We start from the raw sequence: 17,028 nt of genomic DNA, 5'->3' as shown, positions 1-17,028 counted from the left end.
ACTAATTAAATATCACTAATTAACTATTAGACACTATGGTATGCATGTTTCCACCCACCCCACGAATAGATAATACATATATTAATGAGATGCATTACATTGATAATTATCACACTTAGTGTTAATTTCCCGGTTCTGAACTTCGGCCGGAATATTAAGTTAACAAGTAAATGTACATAACAACAATACAAACTATATCAATACGTTACTGACACGCACGTGATGGTTTCGTCAAGTTACATTCACTATTGTTTACATGTATTGTTATCTTCTGGCGTAACAATGTTTTGAAAAAAGGCAGATAGTCAGTCTCAGTGTAACTCATCTTTGAGTAATTTTGTTTTTTGTTATAGTTAGTTAAAAGATTCATGAACATTTTTTACACACCCTAACTAACATAAACAAGGACATTTTTATTCTCGAGTTGCCTCCCTTCTTCGTATTGAACCGTGTGTGTGTGTGTGTGTGTGTGTGTGTGTGTGAGAGAGAGAGAGAGAGAGAGAGAGAGAGAGAGAGAGAGAGAGAGAGAGAGAGAGAGAGAGAGGAAAAATAAATAAGAATATAAAATAATTTTTTAAAAAAGATAATAATGAGAATAATGATAAATAATCAGAAAAAAATAGTGATAACAACAGAACAAAATCAAAGAACAAACAAAATATGCACAATGAGTAACTGCTAAGTAAAAGTTTTAACATTCTCTGGAGCTTTCTTCTTATACCTAGACCTTAATCATATCTCAACATCTAGCAAGTGGGAGCTCTACCTACCAGACAAAGTCCATTTCTGTAAACTAGTTTGCTAAAAGAATGTTACGCTTTTGGTGTTACACAACTATAAAGTACCTTTGGAGAAAAATTAATCAGATATATTTTAAATAAATAAGATCTACATAACATGGGGTTTCTTGCCCTTATAAATGACTTTTGAAACATTACGAGTATGGCTTATTTTAAATCTGTATAAATAAGGCTATCGATTAGGGATTTAAATATTGGCTGATTCTATCGTTGTGGGGTAATTGATTCCTTAAGATCGATATCTAGGATATATACTTAATCTTGCCTTTTATGCATGATAGATGCACGTGCGGTCTAAGGATTTATATTTCGTTGTATCTGTCTTATTAGGTGATGTTGTGGAAACCTTTATTGTAGTCGATGTCGGTATGAAATATTAGTTACAATTACTTAGTAAAAGAGATTCGTATTAACTTCATCAACTTAACCGAGTGAACGACCAGTTTTTTCTTTACACTAATCAAAACTTTTGCTCCAATAGGAAAAAGTAGGAAAAAGAACAGAAAACAGAAAATCAGTAGTCAGGTAAAATGTTTTCCTCTCTACGTTTATTTTTTGCAATTTAGGGAATACTTTATTGCTATTAAGATGACCAAACTTGATTGAGGTGTGTCCAGTGTAATAGAGGTCGCCCTCCGACCACGTATATAAGGCGGGTGCCTGGTGATCAGAACCCCTTCTTTATTTTATACACACCATTGTGGGACGTAAAAGAAGACTGATTGATTAATTAGTAATTATATGAAGTATTTATGATTTACATACTGATTTGCTAAAAATAATAACTATCAAAGGAAGCTAGGATAATACACCAACATATATAAGTGTTAGATGTTGCCGTGCTGCAATAGATTTGTACTGTACTCAAGGATTACTCGCAAACTCTGACTAGACGCCAAGACATGTAAACGTGTAAGTAGTATATCAATATTTCCATGAGCATCGTATGATGGAGGATCAATGTTTTCAGATTAACCGGAAAACATAGTTGCAATATTTGAAAAAGTTTGATTAACCGAAGAAAATAACATTGGTCTTTGAAGTAAAGTTTCAGCCTCATGAAATTTTTCCAGTTTGAGGGATCTGGAATAGTTTTACAATCGTACTGAACAGGTATATTGTTTCTTGTTTCTATTTTATCTTTAAGATAAATCATTATCGCTTCACAGCTGTGAATTTGTTTGTAAAATTTAAAGCTTTGAATTATATTGTGATGTTTTTGGTTAATTTTACGTCCACTTCGCTTATCATCAATACCTGTGATATCTTTTTCGTAACTGGGCGCTGTTTCCCTGTCAATTTATTATACCCATAAATATTTGATGACTAGGGAGGAATTGATGTTGTTCACTACTACGAGTTGTGATATCTTTGTGTATGTAAACATACCTTTAATTGGTTTTTAAAAGCAACTTGTATGCATACATTTAAACCCATTAAATCGATGTTAGCACTTCTAAAATGTATAGTTGATGTCTACCTATATGCACACATTTTAATGCTAATACATGACGAAACATTAAATAAATTTCATTTCAAAAGATGTATGTCGGTTAAAAGTAATAAACGTATACGTTCTCGATGAAAGCTTATACGTTTTTGTGCTCTGTGATGATTTCTAAAAATCTAAAAAAGCAAGTTTGATGTTTTCAAAAGAATATATAAAATCGGTTTGGAATTTCATGAAATATACTCTTATCGAGATGTAATATGTTCGGTGGTTTTAGATGTTATTGATTTCTTCATATTGTGATACATAAATAGGAAAGACATGTTTATTTTTCTTAACTCTAACGAAAACACGCCCTTATATCTAACATTGTGTATAGAAGTCATTTAATCAAACAGGGTACTTAAACTATTCATGTACTCGTCTAGGTTTGTATATAATGATTTATCATATAACAAACATGATTGATGCATGGTTTTATTTTTATCGGATTCATTTCATTACCATGCAAAATGTATAAAGTTCGCCCTCAAAATAGTTTATTGATATAAACAATCAATATGATTAGACAACAAGCTAAAGCCTATATAAGTCTTCTCCCAAGACGTTATGTATAAAGTTTCAACCAGTGAATCTGAACATAGAAAAACATAGGTTTAATTACTACATATGTGTACCGTTTGTCGAATACACACAATAGCTACATGGTATGTATAACAGGTGGTTGAGAATTCAGGTTATTAGCTACCCTGCATTGTAGAGAATTTAGTTGATGTTAATTACATAGGAAGCAGTCCTTCAAGCCTTTGTTAAATCGGCAAATAGAGTAAAATCGAACTTGCAAAATTCATTGCTCAAGATATCTTATTCAATAGAGAACACAGACCATATTGACAGCTTGTTGAAGCTCAAACTAAAGGGTTATTAGATTTAGCACAGAGCAAGTTATTAAAGGACTCGGCCTTATCGATATTTGTGAAATTAAACATTCATAAGTTTCGGTAAACACATCGCAATCTCTCAAATTGGACATGATCATATCATAGACATATATAAAAGACTTTTTTCTCTCCAGACCTTGGATTACTTTTTGTCGCTGCAGAAATTGTATTCTTTGAATGTTTTTTTCGGAGTTGTTCAACAAGGAGGCGCCCATTAATCAAATTGATTATCACATTTAATATCGAACTGTCTTTATTCACCTATGTGTGAAGATCTCGGGAATACGTCGTTAATAGTAAAAGCTGTTTGAGTAAAAGTTTGGATCGATTTAATATATATTTAAATGTCATCTATCACGTTTTACATAAAACCAGTATTACCGGATGTATAAGGGTATGCTCGATCGATGAATTGCTAACTTTGGCGTGTATTTATTTCTATATATTGTAGATAGTGATTAGTTTATCTCATGTATGCATTCCATGTATATGGTAGAAGGGGAAGCTTTGGAACCACTATAGATGTGTACATGTGACAAAATATGACTAGTTAGGTAGACTGTAAGAGGATATTTCAATGTGACGTGTTCGAAACGTGTGGAAACTGGTTTAATTTTTTTGTAATCATCGGTCAATGTGTTTATTTTCAAAAATAACACACATTTCTAATAATGCAAGATTATACGTATGATGGTATTCACCAACATATCGAAATCTGGATCTTTAACAAACGAGGCAACAAAGTGTGAGTATTTCCATGGGGTTTAACGACTAACACATGTAAACTGAATGGAAGACAGAAGCTTGGAAACCACTTGTAATGGACGGATATTACCAAAGCAGCAATAGAACAAAAACATTGAAATAGTCATGGTCAAAACATTCTCGTCCTGCAGTGAAAGGAGCTATGTGGTTTGTAGTTAGAGTTGGAAGTCAGATACCTTCACACTGAAAGGCACAAACACGTGTACCATAACTATACATATCAAGTGAGAAAGCTGGAAATCGGATTATAACTGGAAGTAACTACAAGTGAACGTACTGTGAGACAAACAAATATTACCTGTTACATTTATACATACAACCACAACAAGATGATGCACGACTGCCCTAGTAGTATGACGCCGGTGGAATATATTCGTTTTGTATGTTTTTCAATTATATGATATTTTTGGACTCAAATTATATATTTTTGGTTATAAATTGAGGTCACGTGTTGGTACAAATTATTTATAGAGTCTGTTTTTTTAGTTAAAATTGTCTTTGACCCTTTTCTGTTTTAGACAACACTACAAGTCCTTGGCTGGTCTTCTGGGGCGCTTGACGCCAATGCGAATGAAGATATGACTGGCGAAGAGGAAAATGAGAAAAACAATAAAGAAAGTGAGTATTGAAGTTTATATCATCAAAAACATATATAAATCTAGGTCAATCCAAGTAAAGCCATATTCTGAAATAATAATTTGGTTCATAACAACGAGAGCAGCGGATGTGATAGCGATCATCTATAACTCGCACAAGGAAATAGATCATAATGGTGATACTTGGAGTTAAACGTACATAATTAATGTGTTCTGTTCTTGGTAAAATGAATCCTGATGCCATGATACGTCAAAGTGCCATGTTTGGGAGTATTAGATACAACGTGTACACTGTATCTTACTGATCTGTTTGCTAAAATTATAGATATATTTACTTGCCAGGCTTTATCATTGAGAAAGTGAAGTGTTATGTCCGTTTGTGGACAAACTGCTCTTAAGCTTATCTTTTTCCGGGATCATGCCCTTCACTATGATAGGCTAACTGTCTGCTAAATCTATACAGGACTGTTTGACATAACATCATATACACACAACATAGAAGGCTAAGTCTAGATCAAAACCGACCAGGGTCACCAAAAATCTGTCGATTAAATGTTCTGGTCACGTTTGCTGGGTCTTCTGTCAGATCTCGACCCAATACATGAAACATGAAAACTGTAAACTTTTACCTTAATTCAATATTATGTTTAAGTGATACATAAATGAAGGACTACAAAGACAACGATTTTAGAAAATAATAATAAATAGTAAATAAAGACTGGTTAACACATCACAACGCACGATATTCTGTAAATAAAGAACAGTTATCATTATCACATCAGAACGCACGATATTCAACCAGTAACATTTAGACTAGTTATCACATCAGAACGCACGATCTTCAACCAGTAACATTTACACCAGTTATCACATCAGAGCGCACGATATGTAACCAGTAACATTTACACCAGTTATCACATCAGAGCGCACGATATTCAGCCAATAACATTTAGACTAGTTTTCACATCAGAACGCACGATATTTAACCAGTAACATTTACACCAGTTATCACATCAGAGCGCACGATATTTAACCAGTAACATTTACACCAGTTATCACATCAGAGCGCACGATATTTAACCAGTAACATTTACACCAGTTATCACATCAGAGCGCACGATATTTAACCAGTAACATTTAGACTAGTTCTCACATCAGAACGCATTATATTTAGCCAATAACATTCCGAGACAAAGGCCTTGTCTTATAAAACCATTAATTCTCATAGCGTTTTGGTATAATTTCGATACATTCACCATTCTTTTAGCTTCAAGTCACAACCATTTTATTTTAGAAAAACACATTTTATTATGATTATAAAGTTATATAGTAAGAGAATAAACACCAGATAGAATTTTCAGCCCTGCTTTGAAATGTGAAAGAAAGAAATATGATACATTGATTGGATAGGAAGAATGTTTAAGAACGAAGAGAAATGCATGTAATGCCTAAATACCGTTGCATACCACAGTATTATAGATCTTGAATATGATAAACATTTGATTGATCCTTTAGTCTAATTGCTCGCGTGGAAATATGTATAAAAGGATACAATACTAGGTATAACAATAATCATTATATATACGCTGACTTATTATGAAGTTGGCAGTTAATTTTCTATGAGAGTAAAGGCGTTAACGCTGAGTTATTGTTCCTTTATATGGCTTTGATCTTTACTCTGTACAAAATTTACTTAGTGTAAAAGGTATTTGTTTTTTCTAAAGTGAAACAATTTTCCCGTTGCCGTCAAGTCGCTAGTGTATAAAGCCTTGTGTTAAATGTCTCTAGTATCCAAAACATTTGATTGTACATAGCGTTAGGGTTAAGTAACGATTCGTCAATAGTGACAAGCTAGATCCTTCAATACGGGTATTGATTACTCACATTACGTCCACACAATAGTTCACACTCACTTGGATGTCACGAATTTAGAGTAAACGCCGATCAATGTTTCATGTATTATTGAAAATTGATGGGATATATGTTTGTGCATTTGACATTCTCCTGCTTCTGTATCTTTTTTAATTGATTTTTCGGTTTGACTGTTGATGTATATATCTTATTGGAAACACATGAATCCAGTAATGACTTGTTATATAAATACACAACTTTGCAGGCGTTAGTGCGTGAGATAGATGTAGGTGTGTTAGAATAACACACTGATGCTTTAAATGTCTCGTTATCAAATATGTATTCCATTAAGTGGATTTTATTTTAAAACTCATATAAATTCACGTGAAAAAGAGTACTTTTGATTGGGTTTCCGTTAATTTACAATCACACGCACATTCGATGACTTAACATATTGAAATGAATAATGATGCACTGTTCTTCAAGAAATAACATATTCAATGTAACAGAATCATTACATTGATTAATGAAAGGAATGTATAGGTTATTGAAATTGATCACATAGGTATTATTGTCGTTAGTCAACGGTTAACAGAGGGGGCAGAAATGTTTCTAGACATCTTTTTTTACCGTCATATAAATGGACAGACAGACGGACGGGCGGGCCGACGGACGGACAGACGTATCAAGCACACATACATTACGCACGTATGCTACTGTTCGGCGTGTGGGGTTTCGTAAGGAGGTATTGTCTCGTGTGTCAGGGTGTGATACGTATCACTATTACATGGTATGATGGTGACTCTGTATGCTCATACCATCGATGATACAATCACGTCATCCGGCTCTGACAGACTAGCACACGATCTAACTTAGGGCCTTGTCTGGAATATCTTCTTTTGACAATTGTAGTATCTCTAGTCTACCAGTAATGACAATTGCTGTTTGATTTCATATGCATATTGTTCCTTCAACCATGGTATCGTAATAACAATGATGTTAAATCTGATACCATAGTTTCCGTCCCATATATTTTATACCTAAAAGGGCACCTGTCAATATGTCACCTCAACCGAATCATGCATGTAAATTCTAGATTGCGTCTTAGTAGGTAAAATGTAATATATGTAAAATGTTTCTAATGTTTAAACTCTTCTTTACAGAGGAGAACCTGTGTACACTGACTAAGGTAGGTTTCATTTTACTCTCTAAAGGATTCATTTATATTTCCATGTAAATCCGATTATAAATTTGTCAGATAATGTGTATATACAATATTACATTTAATGCCCAGATTGACTTCCTTTGAACGTTATTTATATTACAATTTGAATATGTAAAATTCAATTGGCAAAGTTAATAAGCACGGCATGTAGAGCTTTATACACAAGTATGCCGAAGGAGGTCTTTGTGTGGCGTTTACGACCTTACAATACGAGCTCAGCTCTCCAATCTCCATGTTGGCTCGGTTAGATCGAGTCCAATTAACTATTATAAAATAAAGTATAATTAGATGGTGCCGGATATTACATAGATATAGGCCAAGTATTGAAATATATCAGGTATATCTCATCACGTAGCATGCTGACGGTAAACATCGTACCTTAAGGCTGGAGAAGCACTTTTTGTTTTACCTGGAGACGCTAGCGGGGCAGGGCGTCACGCTCATTTGTATTCAACAATACTCATAGGCCAGTTAACTTTTAAGTGGAAAGTTGGAGTGTGTGTAAACGTCTTGATCTGTACTGTCAATAGTTGTGTATGTATGTACACATTCCACTGCTAGGCCTGGTACGAGAAGACCCAAACTTCTGACAAATTATATGATCTGGTGATCTCTTGCATTTTATAGCATCCGAGACACTTCTAAAGAAGTGTATTTACAGGAGTGAAGAAAGTACTTACGAGGGAGTAGGAGGTGGGGCAGGGAGGGGTCTAATTGACATATTCATTCACATGGATATTCTTAAATACCGTTATTAGAAACGAAGACATAATGACAGCTTTGTGGTATAATCTTGATTTCCGACAGTTGGAGTTTCGGAGGCTGAGTGACCAGGTCCGAGACGTCAACATGAACCTTAAGAACAAGTTCCGAACATCCGCTTATCAGGTAAGACTTTAATCTCGTTAAATGTCACATGGGATTGGGAGCCGTGATATAGAGGCTTTACAAAAGTGGAGTCAGATTATCAGGGTCCTAGTTTCTATATAACGCCTGTGTGAATATCAGACGGGTAGCTATAAAATATGAACAAATTAGAACTGATCAACATACACACAGACACGTGTAGACTGACTCCGCTGATAATCAAGTTGTCAGGTTGTTGCTATGTAAACAACATGGCGTCCACCATAGTATATCTTAGGTGACTTAAGGTTATGTCGATCCTTACCTCTACACATTTAAATGTCCTGGGTATGTGACCTTCTCTCTAGGACAATGGTACTAACAATACAACACAGTTCATACTATCACTTATTACATTTATCATCTATATATAAACACATTCATTTCATTTACCTATACTGTCATAAGTCTTATAGACCACACTATTTACAGACAGGCATGCACTTTTAATGTGTTTATTTACACAATGAAAAAAGGCATACCTTTATTAAACAAATTCTAGAATCTGTTATAATTTGGTATCAAGAGGTTTTCTTTTGATTCCCCTTTGCTACCTTATAGACATGTATATACAATATGCTAACGTCAGAGATATAGAAGATATATTCAGAATGGTAGGTCAGGTTAGGACAGCCATGCTATAGGTGTATTGATATTTTGGTAGATTACAGTAGGGTTTTGTACGTTACTGAGACACATATTGATCACGCAGAGAGATCCAGGCTTTCAAGTGCCTTTCCTTACGTAATATCGGATACTTAGGTGCAAAATACTACCTATACTTATTGACTATTATAGAAAACCAGCTTTAGTATGGAGTGTCTTCCTTTAAGTATTACTTTATATAAGCACATTTTCCTAGTTCAGATGTCCCGACACATGCATGAACGATCGTATTGTGATCATACATGTGTGCTTGTGCTTGAATAGTTTGAGAATCAAAACCATAACAGACAATTTGCCAAACGTTTGTATTGATATGATAGAATATACATATATCATGCTATTAATTGGTTCAAAGGTTTCAAGCTCAGATAAAAGTATGGTCTGTATCGGCCGGTTTATGTTTGATTAGGTACTGACACGCCATTTCATGTAATCTTTATTTTGTTTTCAATTTCTTATGTATTCATGTGAATACATTGACATTAACTATATTGTGAAATTATATGCTGTTTATAAAACGATAGCCTGCTGATGGTTCATGTTTTTATCAGAGCTCATGTTGGTAGAACATCAAACTGTATTCAGATGGCATTCATGGGTATATGGATACCAACAATAGAAATATGAAAGAAACGATAGCTAGTATGAAAATAAGCCAGTGTAGTGTACAACCTGTGTGTACAAAGGCGGCTTTATATATCTCTTTCTTCCTACCCATTATCTGTACCACCTGTAGTCACTGTAAGGAGAGGGCCAAGATAAGCAATGCCTGATGTCAAATACTATTGACATTTGTTTTTGTCAACAAATCAGTCGAAACTTGGACAAACTGATGGTTCGTGGGTGTCTGTAATTGTGCTACTGACAAAATGTTGGCTAGAGCACGCTGAATGTTAAGTGACAATTCGTACTTATCACTTGTCTTAGTATTCCTTACGGATATCGTATGTGGTATTTCCACCATTAAAAAAAACATGATCACACAAATGTAACGTTTCGTTGGTACTTGTAGAATTCAATCAGTGTACTCACTCAAGACGAGGAAATATCTTAATATCTAAATACAATAATTTTTATAGAAGAGGAGATCGTTATGGTCCAGTTGTTCACAGTTCGATTACTCGATTACTTGCCAATAAACATATGTTCAAGTTATTTAAGAACAAATACCCTTCGTGTACACGTGCGATCGTATTTCATATTTATTCAGCACTGCTACTGATATTGTGTACATTATTCTTACCAATCTTGAATTTAAAAAATCAGCCTGTATATCATATATTTAATAGTATATATAAAAATATGAATACATATTGATAAACTAACAAGGATTTTTGTTACATTTTACCAATCAAAATTAATTGCTATTGACGTTTTCTATAAATTGTACAATTGTTTTTTCATTGTTTTCCTTTAGAACGTGTCAATGATTGTAAGAATAAAGCCTATCCATTTCTACAATTATTAATACATTTTCCTATTGTGTGTATTAATAAGAGGTTTACAGCAGTGTGTGTTTTTTCACTTCTATAAATTCAATCCCTACCGCAATATTGGGTAAACAATAATCTCGTCAACGAGCTCTGTCAATAAAAACATAGTTTTAATGTTACACCCCATGATATTTAAATTGATGTCCTTTATTTTTTTTGGAAAAAAATAATGTATAAAGCCCAGTCTTGTGAAATGCGACAAAGGTGTGATTTGTAACGTTGTGACGCTCCTAACCATTATCAACGTCTATGATTACAAGATGCATTCGCTAATTCCTTGTTATGTTCTTATATCAAACGATAGATGGTTATCATAGCACTCTGTTGGTTCAGGGGTTTATAGTGACACTGATCTTTAATGGTAGAAATCTGTATTCCAGACCGTGGGAAACACTTGGGCTAATGCAATGCTTTTGTCTTTGGAAAAGTCTACATTTAACAATGTGTTGTATACTGTAAACAGAATTAATCGGTTGTACTATGTAACGTTGATATCTTATCAATTGATTAGATAGACATTGCACAAAGACGACCTTAATTAAATGTACATTTGAAGCCTCTTTAAATGAATGATAACACGAACCTGTTAAAGTTGGTGGTCTATAGTTGTTTACTGTAACATCGAGAATAAACAAAACAACAACCAGCTCTCAGTACAACTGAGTAGGAGGACAGGTGTTTTACTATCGTTCTATGACCTGAATGTTTAATAGACACATCAATTATTTACAGGCATTGTGTCTATGTGTCATACTTGTGAATGCGTGACCAGTAAAGAAAAACGATATATGAGCATTTTATTACTTTATTTGTGGAATAATCAACGATTAAATATGGGATTTTTGTCCAAGTTATATAACCAACACAATGAGAGTCTTAAATGAATGAAATGATAAACATGAGATATGATTCTTCTTAAAATTAACCAGTTTGCGACTACAAGTTACCGAGAAATGAAAATGAAATAATTCTGTTGGAACATATAGATTGGAATCACTTAGACTTAATAGAGGAGAGGGATAGCTGTTGATTGAGGAAATACAAGTATTGAAGCAACAAGCGGTACTTTATTATATCTACATTTTTGGGGTGGTTTTGTTCGAATCTAAGTAATAACTTATAGGATGAAAACAACATAGAGAATACCAACGCGTTAACAAAATCTTAATCAAAACACTAATTCGATTAAACTAGACAAAATATTAACAAAAGCTACACGAATGTTCTTGAAAAGGTATAAACTATTTTATTGAAGCGTGATGTTTTTAACAATAATGGTCTGTATAAACGTTGCCAATATCTAGTTGCCTATTTACAGAGAGGTTTTTTAGTGATAGGTGAGTGTTTATGAACACAAAAACTTCGTAAAATATTGAATTTCCTTATGATATGGTTACAATATTTTTATACAACCCAAATGTTCTGATTGTTTTAATGTATACCACTAATAGGATCTTTTGCAGAAATCAAACACAAATAATACCACTTTGCTAATGAGATACCTTTGTCCTAGAAGGAGGAAACAGCTGCATGGTGCAGTTTGTTTCGTTTCTACCTTGTTATATCTATACTGATTATCCCGGAATATAGCTTATCAACCTTATTAATTAATAAGACACCACAATTATTTATATAACTACAGCTATCTTAATGTAGAATATATCTATCATGACAATAACAAATCCAAACTTCATGATAAATCAGATGACGTTAATTTCATAGAGTAAATATATTTCCCCTCTTACATAGTAGCATGAAGACCTCGATTGTTCAAAGACTGGTTAGAGATAACCGACAATTAGTGAAAAAATTCAAAAATGAATTAAGAACATTCTTTTATCATTTCGCAGCTGTAGATTTGTTGAGATTGATATATTGTGAGCATTGATTTGGCATGGACCTCCCATGTGTTTTCTGTGGCAAGATCGCAGTTTTTCACTAACCGCTGGTAAACTCTTACTCAGGTCTTTATAATGTTCATTAGCCTCAGAAACAATTTTGGAATTTCGTCAATTGATAAGATTGAACAATAGACATGCAAGTGAAAAATGCCTTTCAATACAAATTAAAAACAATATATAACATTTTTTTTATATCATAATAAGTATTGTAAAAAAGTATTTACATGAACTTACTTTTCTAGAAACATCATCTCTAAGACAAGATACATTGGATGATGTGATGATCTTGTATACATTTCTTTCATTTTTCGTCATGTGTTAAACACGCGCACTCATGTTTAATAGTTTTCATATTCCATATCTATATATACTTCTACGTTAAAATAAACCAGTAAACTAGGAGTAAACACACTTAAGCAAGGTAATGAATAGATTTTACAGAAGCAATTTTATGTAGACATTAACCGTATTATGTTGTCACAAAATGCCATTTATTTATATGTCAATTTAGAAACCATGCTTCGGAATGCTTTATATTATAATTAGGTATATAATTATGACGACTACTGAAGGCGTGTGATATGTTTGTTTAACCAGACTAACTAAAACATGATTAGCACTATCACTTGTAACAGGAAAGTTGAAATGAAAGTTTGATATCTGCCGTCATTATATGTGTTCAGTTGTAGTGTTTCAGTGTCAACATTCCCAATACATTCCTTAATGTGTTTGTATAGCACTAGTCCACTATTCGGAATTATTATTCAAATAGGATCAAGATTACCTGGGGGTACTTAAAGCCTAATGCCTTTTGTTGAAATCTCAGATTTTGTTCCTGCGAGCTTTAATTATAATCACTGATTAAACATTGATTTTCATTCATCACGTGACCAGACAAGTAGAGTGTTCGGATATTTAGCTGTATGTTGTGTGTGATTTGTCTGGGTTAAGATTAAGACTACCTGTACGGTCAGCCCTCGTTACCTGTTCTGTACCTGTATTGGCTGTCACACTAACGCCGTCTGATACAAAGCTATCTATAAGACAAGAGCTCTCATCAATGTACGGCATTACCCCACGTGGTGTTTGGACTGCCAGGGTGGCTTCTGTGTAACAGTAACCATTGGTGGTGTGACAGTATCACTTTAGGAGTAGTGCTGCACTAACTGAGTGGATATCAAAACACTATTGTAAGTCAGGAGGATACAGGCGTATTAAAAGTGAGAATATCCCGTGATGTAATATTACAAATGGGGACTAAACTAGGGAACAAACGGCGGAAACGCAAATCACTGAGGGTAAGTTGTCAGGTAAAATCTGGCACGATTTATTGATATCGATACTAGCATAGTGCTGTGTTTCTACTGACTCTTGATCAAATGATAGTATCATATTTCCACCAAAATTATGATTAAGTACACTGTTATACTCATCATATGTCTTGTCAGGTATACGGTATTGTTTTATTTTGTTACATGAATACGTTTTTATACAATCAAAGCCAATTTGATACCAACATGCATTCCACTATATTTCATCGAAGAATTATGTTTTGAATATCATATTATTATCATATCTATTTTGGCAACTATATCGCCGTGAGATAATCTGACACCTAAGGTCTCATCTCTTGGCTAGTCGCTTGTCTCCTGTCAAAGTTGGCCACCTGTCTTCTTTCTAGATTAAACTCCTCTACAGATATGACACTTGTATCCTCTTTATGTTAGACATCTTTCTCCTCTGCATACAAACAACTCGTCTTCTCTACAAATATGACGCTTTTCCTCTCTAGCTTCGACACCTGTCTTGTCTGTAGCTAAAACACTCGTCTCTACTTTAGATAAGACACTTGTATCGTCTGTAGGTTAAACACTCTTCTCTTCTGCATATAAGACTTCAGGTTAAACATTGCTCTTCTCTACAGATGTGACCAACAAGGTTAGACCCCTGTCTAGATTTAACACTCGTCTCTTCTGCAAACCTCTAGGTTAGACACATGTATCCTGTCTAGATTAAACACTCGACTTTCTCTCTAGGTTAGACACATGTATCCTGCCTAGATTAATCGCCACTTCTGTGGGTTAGATACATGTTCCTTTCGAAATCACTTGTCTCCTCTTGAGGTGAGAAACACTCGTCTCGTCTTCTTTCTAGGTAAGACAATCGCGTCCTCCCAAGGCAAGACACTTCCTATTCTCTTGAAAAGACACTACTTTCTTATTTTCTCTTAGCTATACTACGGCTTTTTTTAGTCTGTGTCATCTCTATATATCACGCCCGTGTTTTCTCCTGTTAAAACACACATCTTCTATTGATAAGCCAATCGATTTCCTGCTTGTTAAGATAAACGTTTCCTATCTAGATAAGAGACTAGATTTTTTCATCTAGGTAAGACACTTGTTTTTTATCAAGGAAAGACACTAGTCTTCTTTCGGTAAGACAGTTCACTAATTAAAAGTACAGTTTGTCCTGTGGATCTCCTCTCGTTATGTATAACTTTGTACTGAATTCAAAGGCAAGTCAGATTATATCAATTCTATATCATTAGAGTGAAAGATGATACAATGAACTCATGAATAATCGTTTTTGCTAGAACTCTTGAATAACCTGATACTATCGGATTCAAATTAATTAAATGTCACACTGATTGACCGACTTATGTCGTTTCGGTATATTTGCTAACGAGTCAACCTATCGGCCATAGAACAGGTAAACGTGATATAGACACGATCGATTATAGAAAAAATTCCAGGAAGATTACAGCTTGTAGTATCTTAACAGCCTATCATAGCTTTTTAGAATGAGGCAATCAATACGTTACAGGTATTTTATCACCTTTTACCCATTCAAACACCACTAATCCATGAATAAGTTAGATTAATTACCGCAGTAACTCCATATCCGGGGCAGATAATCTTCCGATATTGATTCAGATCATACGGTATAGGTGTCGTTTTTACAGCTTATCATGGTCCAGAAAGGGTCTGTATTTTATCTTATTCCTATTAGTTAGCTCATGTTACAAAAACCTTTACCTATGTCAGCAATGTTTATAGTGAATGTATAGCTTCATGCAACTTTAAATCTTGTTTTTTGACATTTCTTTCAACTAGTTTGGATTTTCCTCAGTAGCCTTTTAGATTTCAATGCTAGGTTTCATCCTTAGCATCACTGAAGAGTCATGGAAATAGCTGTATGATGGGGTTTTAATTGCTTTAATGTATCTAATTCTAATCCTATACAATTACCAAGGTTGTAAATGTCTGACGATCACAGATTTTGTGTTATTGATCGAAACACACGTTACTGTGAATAATGTGGCATTAAAATAATTTATAAAACTGAACTACAGCGGTTAAGTTAGTTCAAATCTTCCATGTCATGTTATATTTGCATAAAACCACGTCACGATCAATAGTATTCTGCGGGTGGTTCCTGATAAGACTTGGAACAGTATAGTAAAATCAAGGGAAATTGAATAGTGTATGGTAATGTTGAGGAAATGTTCTCCACTAAAAATCCATACATATTCTTTAGGTTTGGTTAGTACAAAGTTCAGAATATTCTGTCAATACAGCCCGATACTTACGTCGCCAACATGATGAAAATTGCTGCATATTGATTTATAATTTGATTACATTGTTATCTTCACGTTGAAATTCTGATGCGTCCTTGAAACGGTAATATAGAAACATGACAACGTTTTCATAGCAACTTTGATACTTTGGTAGCCACAACATGAACATTCGGATTACTTTGCATCTACCGAGGTTATATATGAACAACTGGTTCCTTCTATGGTGTGCCAGACTTACTGAAAGATACATATTTACCAAAATCGTAATGATATTTTAACTAGGTTAGATCTGTTTAAAATGATTACAGCCTTTCTGTTCAAATGAAAATATACCAACAAAACACAACTCAGCATATTGGTGACATTGGTGTCAGTACTAACAAATGCTTGCAGGTTTAATTGCTGCGGGCTGATGCCTTTATTAAATTTTTTAAAAAAATTCAAAAAAAATAAAATCTTAAAGATCATTTTGACATCTAAGTAATATCACCGTTGTGTCACCTAGATCTTAAAACAATAAAGGTCACGTGATTTGTTTTGTAGCAGTTACCTTTCAGGTATACAGATGGTAACACCAATATCGGTTACATTATAATTGCTGTCATTTATCAATTTGAAATGCGCTATATATAGAAGCAAGGAAGATGATTAATTTCAAAGATGACGCTCTTTTAATGTCAAAAAAATTTCTGACGTATTCAAGAAAACAAATCGACAAAGTTGAGATAAGCATGTGTTTGAAATAATTGAATTTCCATGAAGAGTTATTTAAAGTTCTTTATGTCTATATCATATTTAGATTTGTTAAATGATACGAATCGTTGTTCATAACGCCCTTATTAGGCGATAACGTGTCT

The 17,028-nt window shown here is 33.9% G+C and overlaps 1 protein-coding gene across 1 annotated transcript in view; it reads left to right on the top strand.

Annotated features, from left to right (window-relative positions):
• The window catches only part of LOC132557507 (uncharacterized), a 34,988-nt gene that overhangs the window by 3,045 nt on the left and 14,915 nt on the right, over positions 1-17,028 (top strand). Inside the window, exons 2-4 of the mRNA XM_060222003.1 lie at positions 4,475-4,574; positions 7,567-7,592; positions 8,436-8,516. Coding sequence (XP_060077986.1) covers positions 4,475-4,574; positions 7,567-7,592; positions 8,436-8,516 — 207 coding nt within the window. The remainder of the gene's footprint in view (positions 1-4,474; positions 4,575-7,566; positions 7,593-8,435; positions 8,517-17,028) is intronic.

Source organism: Ylistrum balloti, unplaced genomic scaffold, assembly GCF_031769215.1.
Source record: "Ylistrum balloti isolate Yb309-2 unplaced genomic scaffold, AGI_CSIRO_Ybal_v1 Utg370682, whole genome shotgun sequence".
Classification (NCBI taxonomy): domain Eukaryota; kingdom Metazoa; phylum Mollusca; class Bivalvia; order Pectinida; family Pectinidae; genus Ylistrum; species Ylistrum balloti.
The sequence above is the reverse complement of the archived record's forward strand: the minus strand, read 5'-3'. Positions and strand labels throughout refer to the sequence as shown.